The sequence below is a fragment of the Manis javanica genome, chromosome 11 (assembly GCF_040802235.1).
Source record: "Manis javanica isolate MJ-LG chromosome 11, MJ_LKY, whole genome shotgun sequence".
Lineage (NCBI taxonomy): Eukaryota > Metazoa > Chordata > Mammalia > Pholidota > Manidae > Manis > Manis javanica.
The window spans coordinates 53523125-53538655 of NC_133166.1; the positions used below are offsets into that span (position 1 = coordinate 53523125).

General features: G+C 46.6%; 1 protein-coding gene across 5 annotated transcripts in view; it reads left to right on the forward strand.

The window, feature by feature from the left end:
* KIAA1549L (KIAA1549 like) overlaps window positions 1-15531 on the forward strand; it is a 265523-nt gene that overhangs the window by 242809 nt on the left and 7183 nt on the right. For all 5 annotated transcript variants that reach the window (XM_037019715.2, XM_037019708.2, XM_073216380.1 and 2 more), the window contains 4 exons: window positions 692-1042; window positions 10743-10840; window positions 13221-13369; window positions 14532-14683. In XM_037019715.2, the coding sequence (XP_036875610.2) occupies window positions 692-1042; window positions 10743-10840; window positions 13221-13369; window positions 14532-14683 (750 nt within the window). The remainder of the gene's footprint in view (window positions 1-691; window positions 1043-10742; window positions 10841-13220; window positions 13370-14531; window positions 14684-15531) is intronic.

Here is a 15531-nt window from a genome sequence, read left to right on the forward strand (position 1 = left end):
CCAGCTCTCTGCCCACTTAGGTACTGCAGCTACTGCCTAAAAAAAAGGTTAACTGGGGGAAGGCAGGATAACACTCTAGAGCAGTGGGTCTCAGACTTGGGCAGGCAGGCACAGAATCTACAAAAGGGCTTAAAAAAGCACAGATTGCCAGGCCCGGCCTGGAGAGCTTCTGGCCACTGTGCACCACGCTTTGAGATCCTGATCTAGAGGGGGGTTTTGTTGTTCTCTCTGGTAGCTGGCATCTGGCAACAGCATCTCCCTAAATGGCTGGACACAGGTTCATTTAGAGGATGAGTCTGTAGTCAAGAGCACCAGCCCTTGGTGTTAGACTATCAGAAGCTCTATTACCTAAAAGCATAAGCGTGAGAATGTCTCTAAAAGGATTAGAGAATACCGTCGATGAAAAGCATTTCTCATTATCATCATGCTAATGAGCAAAGCCTGCTGCACTCCTGGAGCTGTGGGTTACTGGGGCACACATAGAGAGCTGGACCATGGCCTTACTAATATAGTGCTAACTGCCTACCCCTGTAGTGTAAATTCCTGGGTAGGGCACCTAGGATATAATATCAATTAGCATATACACCTCCTATCACCTGTCTAAACTGAACATTTTAGGGTAAACTACAGACCACAAGAATGAGAAGGAAAGTTAATTAACAAGTCAATGGGCTTTTTGTTGATCCCACAGACTGAGCCTGAACTCATAGAGGAAACCAACATTGACAGGGTTAATGAGCCCCGAGGCTATGCCAGGTCGAGGCAGATGAAAGGCCACTCAGAGACATCCACGCTGAGCTCCCAGCCCTCCATTGACGAGGTCCGGCAGCAGATGCACATGCTACTGGAGGAGGCCTTTAGCCTGGCATCTGCGGGCCACGCGGGCCAGAGCCGGCACCAGGAGGCCTATGGCTCAGCACAGCACCTGCCCTACTCAGAGGTGGTGACCAGCGCTCCGGGAACCATGACGCGGCCCATGGCTGGTGTGCAGTGGGTGCCAACCTACCGCCCAGAGATGTACCAGTACAGTCTTCCCAGGCCGGTAAGTCAGACTCCCCCGCACCTGCATCATCATGTCAGTCCGCCCAGGGTGTTCCAACTGGGGTCTCAGAAGAGGGACTTTTAAGTGACAAGCTGCCTTGGGATTTGGAGATGAACTTTGCTGAGCTCTCATCCCATCCAACACCATGATCCAAGCCTAAGTCTTTTAGTCCTGTGGGCACAGGCAACAGAAAGCCCTTATGTCCAACCATATACATCTTATAATGAATTTCCTCTTTTACTATCTCTCCTGTAAAGGGCTGACCTCCTACTTCACTCACCAATAGTTTCCTGCATTTCCAAGTATGACGACCTATTTAAATGTCAAAACACATCACTTGTTCAGCAGCCATGTAGCCTGGTGGTTCAGGCCAGAGGCTTTGGAAGCCATAGCTTGACTTCGAATCCCAGGTCTACCACTCACACCACTCACGGGCTTTGTAACTTGGGGACATTATTTAAATTCTCTACAGGTGAAATAAATAAGGAAAAATTCCTACCTCTTGGGGTTGGAAAGATTGAAGGAGTTGATATATGTGAGCTACTAGAAGAATGCCAGGCATGCAGTAAATGCTATGGTGGCATCAGTCATGAACATGTCCTCGAGGGGAACCGCATGTCAGTATCTGAGAAAGCACCTGGTGACTGAAAGCTCCCATAATTTAAACTACAATCTTGATTTGTATTTTGTTCATTACCATAGCATCTACCGATATCTTTTTAAAAAGACAGGCGTAGTTTTATAAGTCATAGACAAGAGTAGACAGTGCTTTCTGCATGTATAGATTCCATGCGGAAGTCCATGGCCTAGCCTCAAGGGCCGCTCATTAACAGAGCCTTATAAATTGCCCTTGTGATATGTAACTACATAGTACAAGCTGACACTTATTGAGTGCTTTACTGTCATTAGGAACTGATATGAGTGTCATGTATATGTTAACAAATTAGCCCTTACCACAAGCCTCTGAGACAGGTCCTTATTTTATCCCTATTTTGCAGATAAGGAAACTGAGGTTACACACTTGTTCAAGTCACACAGTCAGGAGGGGGTGGAGCTGGGACCCAAGGCCAGGCAGTCTGGCACCAGTTCCTAACCAGTGTGCTCTTCTGCTTTGTGCGATGTTACACTGCCTCTCCATCTACATTATTTATCTCATTTGCCATGGACTGTTGGGACACCTGTGGGCTTGCAGAGCCTTGTGATAACTTCATACCCCTACCCTCCAAGGTCCGCACTATACTGACACTTAATAAATTATTGTTATGCTGTGATAACTACATAGCCTGCACACAATTATGAATTTCCTTATTGAACTCCTTTGCTCCAGAGTCATCTCCACTCCCACCCCCAAGCCACTGAGATGTCTCCCCTTGATACTGCTTCCCTCTGTTGGTGACATTCTCTCTCTGAATGTCAGTCTCTTGTCTAACGTTTCCTGTTGATTAAACATTAGGAGGAGAGACGGAAGTTTATTTCAAAGAGAACCTCCGGGGCAGGCTGGCTGTGCTTACAGGGGCTATCACCACTGCCAGGGTTTGTCTTTTCGGCCGGTGCAGAATGTCTCTTTATGCCCATTCGCCCCACAGTGATGTGATCCTGGGAATCTGACTCATGCTGATGAAGCTCACAACTGCTTCACTAGTAGGAATACTAACTTACAAACCTGTCGTGAGAAGCCAGGTGACCAAGAGGGCCAGAATACTTATGTGTGCTGCTCAGTACCATCTTCATTAAGTCAAAGCCAATTTGGGGAAGTAAGACATTATTAGGAGAGCTGAGCGTTACTGAAGTCATCTTCTCAGGCTGACACACACACATCTGGGAAGTGCAGGCAGTAAAGGAAATGTGGTGAACACAGCCATCTTTTTTGCATCCTGTTTTCTGAGAGATGGGTAGGATATAGTGCAAAATTCCTAACATACTTTTTAGGCAAAAACAGAGTATTTGGGGGCAATACCCAGATCTCAGAAATATGAGTTTGCCTCTGCCACCAGGGAACTGCTGGACATGGTCAAGAAGAACTGCCTTCCAGAAGAGAGTTGGCAACTCTGGGGCCACCTTTGCCACACTCCCATCAGTCTGGAATCCAAACATGCTTTTTATAGAAAGAGTTAGAAAATTCTCACCGAGCCTTACAAATCTGACACCTTAAAATACTTTCCTATGGCCATCACATTACAGTTTCCACAATTACAGTTTTCAATTAAGTACCTGTTGAATCAGAACCCTCCTGTAAGGAGAAGAAGGGATTTTCTTACTGAGATTTAGAAACCACCCTAATCTTACAACATGTATGTGCACCTCTTAAGTGTCTGTGTCCTGGGAAAAGTTGCCTGCATCCATTCTATATTGATTCACACTGACTTCAATTTCATCAGCTAATCCTTCTTGATCTCCATACATTGACCACGTCCCTAGATTTTCCCTCCACCCGGAGCACTGTCACTCACCAGCTGAATGCCCTAAGCCAGTGACTACAACTCTGAGCCTCAGATGCCTCAACCAAAAAAAAAAAATAGTTGTGATAAGACAGCTGCTGTGAGAATGAGGTGGTAATTCGTGTAAGGTGCTTAGCACAGTCGGCATCTCATGAGCACCCAATACTTGTTTACTAATAGTAATCAGAGTTCCTCAAATGGTCTCACACATCAAATTACTTGATAAATGATAAAATATATTCTTTCCTTTTCACTGGGAAACAGTAGTTCTATGCTGTCTCTGATGGTACCGAGACTGCACCTTCTCCTCCTACTCCGTTAAAGTCCTCTAAGAGTTTGCTCCAGGTGTCCCCTCTCAGTGGCTCAGAGAAGCTTCACTTTTCTTTAAAGATAATTCTCAAGAACAACTGGACCCTTCTGGCTAGAAGCCAGGTCCTGGGGATCCGTAGAGAGATCTGGGCTTCAGAGAGAAAAACTTGAATGACCACGATGAGTCTTCAACCAGCGACAGGCAGGAAGATGCCACATCCCACACCCATTATACCTCAGTTTAATAAAACCATCTAAAAATTTCACTGGGGGACATATAAAAACCTAGATGATTCTGTTTGCTCTAATTTGGGGTTGGCAGTTGTGTCAAGAAGGGCAAAAACATCAGTATTATATACTTAAAAAAATAAAGCCATCAAAAAATGGAAAAAGAGTAAGAAATAACACAAAAGAGAGATGGGCCTTCAAAGCGAAACAATAATAAAAGCCATTCTGTTATTAAGGTTTCCTGTTTTGCTGGCAACACATGTGGTCTGTATTTTCATGAAAGGGGAAAATAGCTAAGAACACACAGTAGAAATGATGATTGCTAACCCATGTCCTTGCCAAGAGCTCTAGGCTATGATAATGTGGAAATCAATAGGAAAGGTGGCAACTTACAATGATAACTATGATTACTTTGCAGCTTCCCAAAAGGAACGGCCTCGAGCTCTGCCAGAGGATAACTGCAAGCTGGTGGTTTTAAAGGCACTAGGCAGGGCTGATGGCATTTACATCTGTGGAAAAGGTTACTGTTGGCAGCTTGGGATTTCTGCCCTGCAATTCAGGAAACTCTTGACCATATTTTACTCCTTGAATCTGTGAAGAAATTGGACTTGACACTTAATGATCAGTCCAATTTTGGTAGCATCCATAATGGGTCTGTACCAAGTGACATGAAAACATCCACCAGCCTCCTGTTGTTATCAGTAGGGGATTCAGAGAAAGGCAGCAGGGTTAAAACATCTTCCCTCCTGGAGGCTTGATGGATGGAAGTAACAGTTACAATAATAGTAACATCAGCAGCTGCCATCTGTTGCACTCCCACTGTGTCCTGGACACTAACCTGAGTGCTATGGAGACATTATCTCTTTTAATCTAGTACCCACTCTGAGGCCTATATTATCATCCCTGGGAACTTGATGAGGAAACTGAGGCTTGGAGAAGTAAAGAAACTTGCCCAAGAGCACAGAGCTGTCAAGAGGAGAACTAGGCTTAGAAGCCAGAGCTCTCTAACTTCAAAGCCCACCTGCTGTGCACACTTTGGCCAGGTGAACCACCAGGATGTCCTCTGGACTCTGATGAGAACTGCAATCTCCAAAACGTGGGAGTGTGGCCTTCTCATAAGGAAGCTTACCCAGTTTGAGGGGATTTTTTCCATTCCTATCATTGCCCCTTGTAAGGGAGACATCTCTATTAGAATGAAATTGAGAGCTTTTTACCTCCTCTTCCCTCAAAAACAACAAAAATACCCCTTCCTAACCCTTTGTTAATGAAACATACAGACATATCAGGAAAGAGTTTCCATCTACCACAACACTTGGGTCCAATGTTACATTTCTTCTGTTTTTCCAAATCAAATATGAATCTGTTCTAAGCCCCCGTCTGACCAGGTGGGTGGGAAATTCAGTACCAGTTATTACTGGATTCCCTCCACCTCTGGTTGCACATCTGGGGCAATTGGATGAAGCTGGACTCTGGGAGAAGGCCCCTCAGGCGCTGGTGACGGGCACGGCCCAGGGCTCAGGAGTCCGTGAAGGCAGGTCACTCTGTCTTACCTGGGCCAGCCTGGGCATGGCAATCTTGGCCTTCAGCCTACCCTGAGAAATTACCCTTGGAGACCAACTGACACCCGACATCCAGCACATGCATATCCAGCTAAGCTTAGAAAAATCATTCAAGTGAGTGACAACCACAGTCTATACAGGAAGGCTGCATGGGAAGGGAGAGAGGGAGTAGGAGATGAAGTCTGGAGAATTCTTATCCAGCCCACAAACTCAGGAATGCAAGACACATACTTTATTTATTTTTCTGTAATCATCTCCATGTGCCAAAAGTTCAATCTCAGTTGGTTCAGGGTCTCCCTCCCTATCCCTGGGTTAAGCTAATTTGCAGGAGGACACCCTGGTGCCCAGCATGGTGAGGGGGTAGGGAGAAGGTGTCAGTATCTAGTCCCAGTTTGTCCTTACCTAACTACTCCGGCTGGCATCCCTTGGAAGGTCTTGGTCCTGTCGAGTCTCTAGCTGTGGGTCCAGGCGGAGTGCGGCTGTGTCCTGCTCTTCCTGCTCACACGCTCTCACCAGACCCCTCGCTCTCTTCCTCCCATGCTGAGCGTGCTTCTTCTCTCTCTCGCTCTGTCTCCCCCATCTCTATCTGTCACACACACACACACACACACACACACACACACACACACACACACACACACACACACACACACACACACACACACACACACACACACACACCTACCTGCCCCTCTGCCCACTGTAGCATCTTCCTCATATTCACAGAGTGAGACAGGACATGGAGCCCCTTCCCACACCCATCAGCATCTAAGCTCTCTTGCTTCCCACTGGCTTTTCTCTCCTTCCTAACCAAAGGGTGTTTGCCTGATCTAGGGGCAGAGAGCCTAAATGTTCCTCACTGTGACCAAATCTCTTGCTTGGGCATCAACCTTAGGCCTTGGGTGCCTTAGGGCTTAGGTTTTTGATATTCAAAATCCTAAACCTTGCAATTCAAAAGCTTTGACTTTTGAATCTCCAGTAAGAAATAGCTCTTGGGCCATCCCCAGTGGCTGCAGCCTGCCTTCCTTGGGGCAGGACGGTAGGATGCCCTTGCTGCTTGGGTCAGGGGAAGGGCCCTGGAGTCAAAGAATTGGGGGTGGGAGGCGGTAGAGGGGGGCAGTCTTAGTTACTACAATTACTATATCAAATTAGTATCCTCTCTCCAAAGAAAGAGAATATCACTTATCAAGTACCTACTGTGTGCCAGATACATGAGCATATAAAGTGAGTCTTTCAAACAGCCTTTGAAATGGGGGTATGATACTGTGACTTTCATCACTGAGTGAGAAAGCAGACACAGAGATGGCGAGTTGCTTGAGCTCAAGCAGCCAGTAAGGATCAAGTCAGGATTCAACTCCAGTTTTGTCTGACCCTAAACCTGTGCCCTCTGCACCAGCCACCCTTAGCTCGCAGTTATGAGTCAATGCCCTTAATTGGCTGTTTGATTTTAGACAAGTCAGTTCATCTCCCTGGGCTTCATAGCCCCTGTTTTAAGGGAAGGAGTGTGGCCTCAAATGTCTCCTCCTCTCTTTCCAGCTTGAACCTCCTATGACCCCCAAGGCCTTGAAAGCCTCAGATATTGCTCCATTTGTAGCTCTTGGTGAACTGACAGATCAAGATAAGCACTGAGTTTTCATGATAGGGTTAATCTTCAATTACCAAACCCTCTGTTTCCAACTAAATACTAACTATCCTTCTAGAAGATTCTGTTTCCTCCACCAGAACATAAAATTACTTAGAGCTGCGTACAGACTTAGGTAGATACACTCATTCTGCCTGAGCAGTAGTCCCAGGGTCAGCACAGCACACTAGAAGGGGCATTGTGCACTGGCAGCAGATATGGAAAGACTGACGCATGCACTCTGATGTGGGGCTGATTTGCTGGCACTGGTCAAGGGCCTCCAATGAGAGTCGGTTGACTTACTTATCAGTCATCCTTCCCCTACCAATGCAAAGCCTGAGACCACCTGACCTGTCCCTCCAGCCTCAGGCTGCCCCCTTTGACCTATCACCCCTATAGTGCTACTCTTGAAGCTGATCTTTGACCATGTTCCCCTCCCAGATGGATGCACATGCACAGGGAGGGAGAGCACACAGTTGGTCTCACCTGGGCTTGGTCTCCCTGGGACTGTTTAGAGAGAATGGCCCTGACCCACTCCCTCACCCCCTACCCAGGGACATTAGGACCAGAACTTTGAGTAGAGTGTAGTCACTTTTCCCCGCCTACTTTTACAACCAAACTTCTGAGCCCGAAGAATGGCCTATTCTAGTCAGACCCAGACTCCATCCACCTCAGAGACCTGAGACCTATTCTCAAAGACTGCCCTCAGTTCTGAGTCTTTAATCTTCCTAGCCAGAGGGCAGGGACTCCAAAAGATGGTGTCCTTGGGTACCTCATGGAACTGGAAACTTGGAACAAGGCAACAGTTTTGAGCAGTAGCTTCCAGTCACAAAGCAGGGAGCCAGGTTCCAAATACATGAGGAGTGAAACCAGGAAGACTTTGAACCATGGGGAACCTGCACAGGGGGAGTTAGGAGACATTGTTGGGGGGATTCCTTTAGCCCCTGAACACAGTGCACAGGCTGCCTCTTTGCTTTTTATGTGGCTCCTGTGGCTGCCACAGGGTCCCCAGGATACACACCAAAGGGGACTCTCTTGTCTCCTGTGTGGTCTTGCCTTATACCTGGAAAAATGTAACAAGGGAGGGAATTCCCTTGGTACTTGTCAAAAGTTCAGAACATTTTACCAATTCTTTGGTGAACTCCTACAGGACAGACACAGGCATAGAAAACTTTATCTTGGCTGGAAAACTGTGTTGACTCAGGGTAAGCCTTCCAAGAACCAGGGATAAAAATAAGTTGTCTGACTGTCTCCTCTACTAAATATCATGAGGCCGGAGGAGAGAGAAGAGGGGCTATAAAGCTCTGTCTCTGTTTTGGGAAAGGTGTGTCCTTAGTTGTTTTAATGATAATACATTATCATTAAATGCAATGCATACATACAAAACAAAGCTGAATAGAAATCCAGGACAGTGTTCAAACTCTCTGCAAAACCTTATGGTTCAGGGGGCTCCCCAGGCTGACATTATGCACATCATGCAAATCACCAAATTCACCAAGGCACCCCCACCACCTTCAACCAGAAAAGCTCTGCTTTAATCTGGTTATGTGTTCAGTGTATGTGAAAATGATTTCATGGATATGGAAATGTTTATTTGGAATCCCATGAGCTACTCCAACACCTTATTTCAGAAGGAAAACAAAAACAAAAAACTGAGGTACAGAGAGACTGAATGAAATGTCCTCAGAAAGTGAATGGCTGAATCAAGATGAGAATCTGAGAATCTGACAATGAGAAGCTGAGTATTCTGACTCCTGGGTCATTCATTATCCATTTGGCAAACAGTTACTTAGCACTATTAAGTTCAAAGCATTTTGCCTTATAAGGTAGAAAGATGAGATAGACATGGTTGCTGAGCCCCAAGGAATTTAAGATCTAGTGGAACTTAAGATTTTGGTTCACTGAATACTACCTTAGCATATAATAGTTTACTAATGCTCAAAAAATGGAAATGCAGCATGGTAATGTTATTTTCCATGTTGACTCATTCAGTACCTCTAGCTCTGGGTAAATGTTTTATTTCACTCTTTTTCTGGAAAGTTGCTGATACACTTCTAAATTGACAGTTATTTTCTTTGAGCACTTTGTATGCCATGTTCCTCTGGGTGCTGTTGAGAATTCACCTGTCAGTCTAAATATCATCCCTTTATAACTGATATGCCTTTTTTCTCTGGCTGCTTTTAAGATCTTCTGTTTGTCTTTAGTATTCTGCCATTTCATTATAGTGTATCTAGGTGTGTGTTTTATTTTATTTATCTGCTTAGGATACATTTATTCTGCTTAGAATACTTCCTGAGCTTATTAATTTATTGAGTTTTATCTATCCTGGAAAATTCTTAGTCATTGCTTCTTCAAATATTACCTCTCCTCCTTTCTCCAACTTCCCCATTGGAACTTTGATTAGCTGCATGTTAGACCTTCTACTGTGTCCTCCATATTTTTTACTTCCTTTTTATATTTTTTATCTCCTTGTCTCTTTCTGTCTCCTTTGTGCTTCATTCTTGTAATTTCTTCAATTCTATTTTCTAGTTTATTAATTCTCTCTTTATCTGTGAAAAATCTATTAGTCATTTCCCCTATGTTGACAGTTTTAGTTCAGTAATTACATGTCATCTCTAAAAGTTCTATTTGTTCTTTTTCAAATTTGCTAGATTTTTTTTATCCCCCATGTGCTGATTAAAGTCTATACTTTTATGAAGTTTCAATACTTTACCTTTGAATAGAGCTTTATAGAGTGCACATACTTACACATACACTGACCTGCCTGATCTTCTCAGCATCCCTCTGAGCAGGGCATCCTTGTCTCCATTTCAGAAGAAGATACTGAGGCCCAGAGAGGTCACCTGACTTTCTTTGGGACATAAAATCTATTCATCAGCAAACCAGGACCTTTACCCAGACCTCGTGACTCCAAACCCATTGCTTTCCCCCACTAAACCTGCTTTCCATAAGTGAGAAAGTGAAATGTAATCATTGATTCATTCATCTAATATTTATTGATCATCCAATGTACACCAGCCACCATTCAAGGCAGGAGGACATAGCTCACAATAATGCTGCTGCCCTCCTTAGAGTCTAGTTGGTGGAAGATAACAAATAAACAAGCAACAATATAACACCAGAGAATGGCAGTTGCTATGACAAAAAATAGGGCATAACATGGAGATAGATTAAATGGGGCCCTAGGGGAACATGGGATTGGATGAATGAAATGAAGGAAGGTGGTCTGGGAAGAATTGGGACAAGCATCCCCCAGAGAAGCAGCACTATGATGCACAAGAGCCCGAGGCGGGACAGAACTTGGCAGGCTCTAAGGACAGTTGAAGGACTTTGTGTCTGCAGCGGCCCAAGCAAAGAGCAGAGTGGTGGGAGATAAGATAGAAGAGGGGCTGGGAACATGTTAAGGAAGATCTAAGGAAAAGTCTGAGGCAGGAGGCAAAGTCCAACTCTTGGGAGTTTGTTTCTCTTTTAAATAAGAAGAATATGTGTGCTGATTGACTCTGGGTTTTAACAAACCTCCCTCTATTTGCTTGTCTCTTTTACAGGCCTACAGGTTCTCCCAGCTTCCTGAAATGGTCACGGGCTCTCCCCCTCCACCTGTACCTCCTCGGACGGGCCCTGTGGCTGTTGCTTCTCTCAGGCGGTAACACATTCCTTGCTCTGCCTTGTTTGCAATATTTGGAAAGGATTTGGTCCCACTTACCCCAACCAGGCAGATTTCCTTCATGCCCAGCCCCATTCAGGGTGCATCATCTGTATAGACAACCATGTGCTTGGGGCACCCCAAGGTACCATGAAGGAAGTGGTGGTGGGGACCCACAGAGGGTTAACTTTCTTATTTTAAATAGGAAGTCCTATAGAACCCATAATTGAAGAAACCCAAGGTCCACTGCTCCACACCCTGAAAGCCCTATACCCTGACCCTGAACTTCTAAAACTTACTCCAGCTCGGGCCACCACAGCTGCCTCAAATCTGGGCACTTCCTGCCACGTGTGTGCACACCGAAGTCCCTTTGTTATTTAGGGAGGGTGTCCAAGAGGCCAGGTAGCAGTAGGTCTCAGCCCTGACTCTGTTAGCTTCCAAAATGAGGAGGCTGGAAGCCCAGGAACTCAGGTATGTTGATTGTGACATATATATTCAGCACACTCTTTGCTCTATCATGATATAGAGCTTATAAAGAGATATACAAGTCTTAAATAAAAACAGACAAAAAAACACAAAAGCCATGAGCCCTGGGAGAGGTCAGAATATTCATCATGTCCAAGGTTGGGAGAAAGCACTGGGCCCTGTGGTACCTACAAGCTGCAGCCGGGGGTCCCCCATCCTAGCCTCTCTGAAATATGCTGGTCACACCCTGTCTGTGGACCAGAGGTCTGGACTTTGTGAAAACGGTGAAGAAAAATGAGTTTCCCTCAGAAACGACCTTGCCCTCCTTTCCACGGTTTAGAATGCCAAACTGTGTGTAGATACTACCTCTTGACCCCAGTTGAGCTGAAGGGGTGGGAAGCAGCAGACCAGGGCTCCATCCTAACCTGCCAGTAGCCTGCTGAGTAACTCCCGGCAAGTTGCCCCAACTGAGTGGCCCGTTTTCTTATCTGTGAAATGAAGGCAAGAGTCTACATGATCTCAAAGGCTCTGGAATTCCTCTGGGATTCCTCAAGGGGAACTGAATGTATGGAGAACCCAAGAATTTTCCAGGGAAGAATTTTCTAAATGAGTAGCAGAAGCCTGGAACAGCATGTAGGAAGCCCGGGCTGTGGTAGTGAGCGGGCAGGAGGGGGAGGGAAGGACTAAGAAAGGGAGACCCCTAGACAGCTGAGCTCCAGCACCTGCCCTGTGGAATGTGCACAGCCCAGCCTCTGTGTTTACCCTCCCTGGGGATAGTAGGGGGCTTCTCAGTTACTCCTACGGGTTCTGGATGGGAGCAGCTTTGCATGAGGCCTTTGTGGTAGGTCTGCAGAAGAACAGCATCTATTTCTTATTTCTTCTCTCAACCACCAGCCTCCTCCCATGTCGTTCCACACTGTCTGCCACCCTCACCATGTAACAGGTCACTGCCCTCCTTATAAGCCTGGGATTAGAACAAGTCTTTGAGATGAGATCATCCACCTCTTTCATTTTACAGAGGAGGAAACTGAGGCTCAGAGAGAGGAGGTAGCTCGAACCCAGCCCTCTGCCTCCCCACCTGCGTCCTTGCTGTGGCTCTGTTCTGCCCGCTCAGAGGGTGGCTGCTAAGTTGGCAGTCTGCCACCTGCTGTAGCTGCTTCTGCCTCCTTCCATTTTAATTTTAGGAGAGCCTGAAGTCCCTCTGTGAAAGAGAAGACAGACTGGCTAAAGTACCCTTTATAGCAGGGGAGGGCCCAGTCTACCCTCTTCTAAAATGGCTTTTTGAGCACTAAGTGGAAATATGATGTGCTAAATGGCTTCTTGCCTGTGGCACCAAAAAAAAAATGTTCTCTCATTCATAATGCGTAGAAAGTGTTGGGCTCTTGCCCCCGGGAGCAGCCAGAGCTTCCCACAGCCTTGGGCTGCTTGCTTCCTGCTGCAGCAGCAGTGAACGTGGGCCGCGCAGCCGTCCCGGGTCCCGTTTCTGGAGCGGGGCGACCGCGCACTCCAGACGGGGCCTTCTCATTGGCTACCGATGATGTCACCATCTCCCTGGTCGACCTTCCCCAGCTAATACTCAGCGCTAATTGCTTGGCTTATTTTTATGTGGAAATTAAGTGTTCTACTCCCCAGAGACACAAGAGCCACTCTCAGGGGAGCACTTGCCTTGAGTTTCTAAAAATGACTCCAGCTCAGGCCACCACCGCGGCCGCCACAAGTCTGGGCGTGTCGGCCTCCTTTGTTATTTGGGGGCAAATCCGGGGGCGGCCGGGGCCGGGTCCCACTCTCCTGCGGTTTGGAGGCCCCTGGGGCTCCCACAGGCGGGTCGCAGAGGTGGCCGCCGCAGGACCACCGCCCTGGGCCCGGCCGGCCGCGGCTCGGGAAGCGGCTGACGCAGCCCGTCTGCCCCGCCCAGGTCCACCTCGGATGTCGGCAGCAAGACCAGGATGGCCGAGTCCGCAGGGCCCGAGCCGGCCCAGCTGCACGACAGCGCCTCCTTCGCGCAGGTGTCCAGGGGCCCCGTGGCCGTGGCGCAGTTGGACCAGTCGGCTTTAAATTACTCAGGTGGGCAAGGAAAGGTCCGGTCCCAGCCCCTGCGCTGTGCTATTGACCCTTCCCCACCCCCGAAAACGAACTCCCCCTCCTCTCTGCCCTGCTCAGCAATCAAAGCAACCCTACTGCTGGATTCCCTCTGGACTTCAGCAGCCCTGTGGAGAAGAGCTACTGCTTTTATTTCTTAAAAAAGATCTGAAATGTGATGAAATACTAAGATATGTTACAGTCAGAGTATATGTTAACATATTGCTGGACTTCGGGGGTTTCTTTTTTATTTATATATTGTCAAAGCATTACAGATGCAACTCTCCACCCCTATCTCATTACCCCTCTCCCCAGAGGTAATCACGGTTCTTAAGTCGTGGTGGTAACTTTTTGCTGCATATGTAGGTACATACAAGAGCGTATATTAATTCTGTACAGATTTTAAATTTACATAAGTTATGTCAAGCTATGCATTTCCTTTCACAATTTGTTTTCTTGACTCAACATTGTTTTTAGTATTTCTTCAGGTTGCCCCATACATACAGACCAAGTTCATTCCTTTAAGCTGCCCTTTGGTATCTATGATATGATATGCCACCATCTATCCTTTCCCCTGGTGAGGGACTAAGTATTGGTTGTTTCCAGTTTTTTGCTATTACAAACAGTGCTGAAATGAACATTGAGGTTTGCTCATGCCCTAACTGGAATTTTTAGTTCATTCAAATCGTACCTGTTAAGCTCAAACTGCAAGCCCCCAGTTGTCAACACTTATTAAAGCATCACTGTGTCCAAAAATTCCACTTGTATAGATTCCATTCCTTCTGGTTCCTTTTCTTGGCTGCTTAAAAATACCCATCCTCCTGGGGGGAAAACATCTGGACACTAAAGTTTCTTATTCTCTTGCCAACAGGTCAGAGAAGTTGGGATGGGGATGGGGGAGTTGGTGAGAGCTCAGCAAGGGCTGGTGAGCCATCACTTCTCTAGAAAGCGAGGCAGATGATAGGCCTCCTGTACGGAGCACGTGGGCAGGGCTGGGGCTGCAGGTGGGGATCTGTTGTCCCTCATCACCCCCTTCCCCAATGCCCGTGTCCTCTCCTGTTTCCCAGCTTCCCCCAGTTTGTGCAAAATGCCGGTCCGTTGGGCAGGGTGCTGGCCTAATCTCCCCTGTCCATCTCCTCCCTACCAGGTAACACAGTGCCAGCAGTGTTCGCCATCCCAGCTGCCAACAGACCAGGCTTCACAGGCTACTTCATCCCAACGCCTCCCTCATCCTACAGAAACCAGGCCTGGATGTCCTATGCAGGAGAGAATGAGCTCCCGAGCCAGTGGGCTGATTCGGTGAGACCCTTGCTGATTCCCTCACAGCTTTACCTGCTTGACACACTTCAGGGAGAAAATGGACGAGAGATTGAGTGGAGTGTTTTATTATCTCAGACCCCTCCCACCAACCAGGTGGCAAACGTCAGCCATTTCAGAGGAGACAGTCGCTCGTAAGGTGGGATGTCTTTTGACAGAGGAACTTGAACCTGCCTTCTGGTTCATGTTCCACCTCTTTCAGCAGGGTGACTTCAACCAAATAAATTTTTGTAATAATAACCATTTTTTTAGTATTTTTTATGTGTCAGACACCATGTTAGATGTTCTATTTATTTATATTTTCTTATTTAATTATCACAACAGTCCTGTCAGATAGGTATTTTTGTTCCCATGATGCATCCCATTTTGCGGATGAGAAAACTGAGGCCTACTCAGCTGACATGACTTGTCCAAAGCCACCCAGATTTAGTCAGGTGCAAACACCGTAATTCAAACCTGGATCTGTTGGGCTCTAAAGCTTTTATTAAATGTATTCCTTTTAGCTTTAAAGTTCAATAAAATGTTTGATTAGATTTCAGAAGATGAAGTATTAGAAACCCAAGACTGAATTTCTTTGCCCAGAGATCCTAATGCTTTCTGTGTGAACTTGTAGCCAAGGACTATCTGTCATGATCCCCTGGTTTCTTCCTTCATTACAAGCAGGAGCACATGGTACAGTGGCCCTGGCCCAGCCTGGACCAAAGAGGGGCAGCAACCAGCTGAGCTGGGATAGTCACACCAGAACATACTTCTGAGTCGCTTAGGGCTGCTAAGTGAAATAATTAAAAATTAAAAAACACAAACAAGCCGACAAAAATAGCACAGTGATG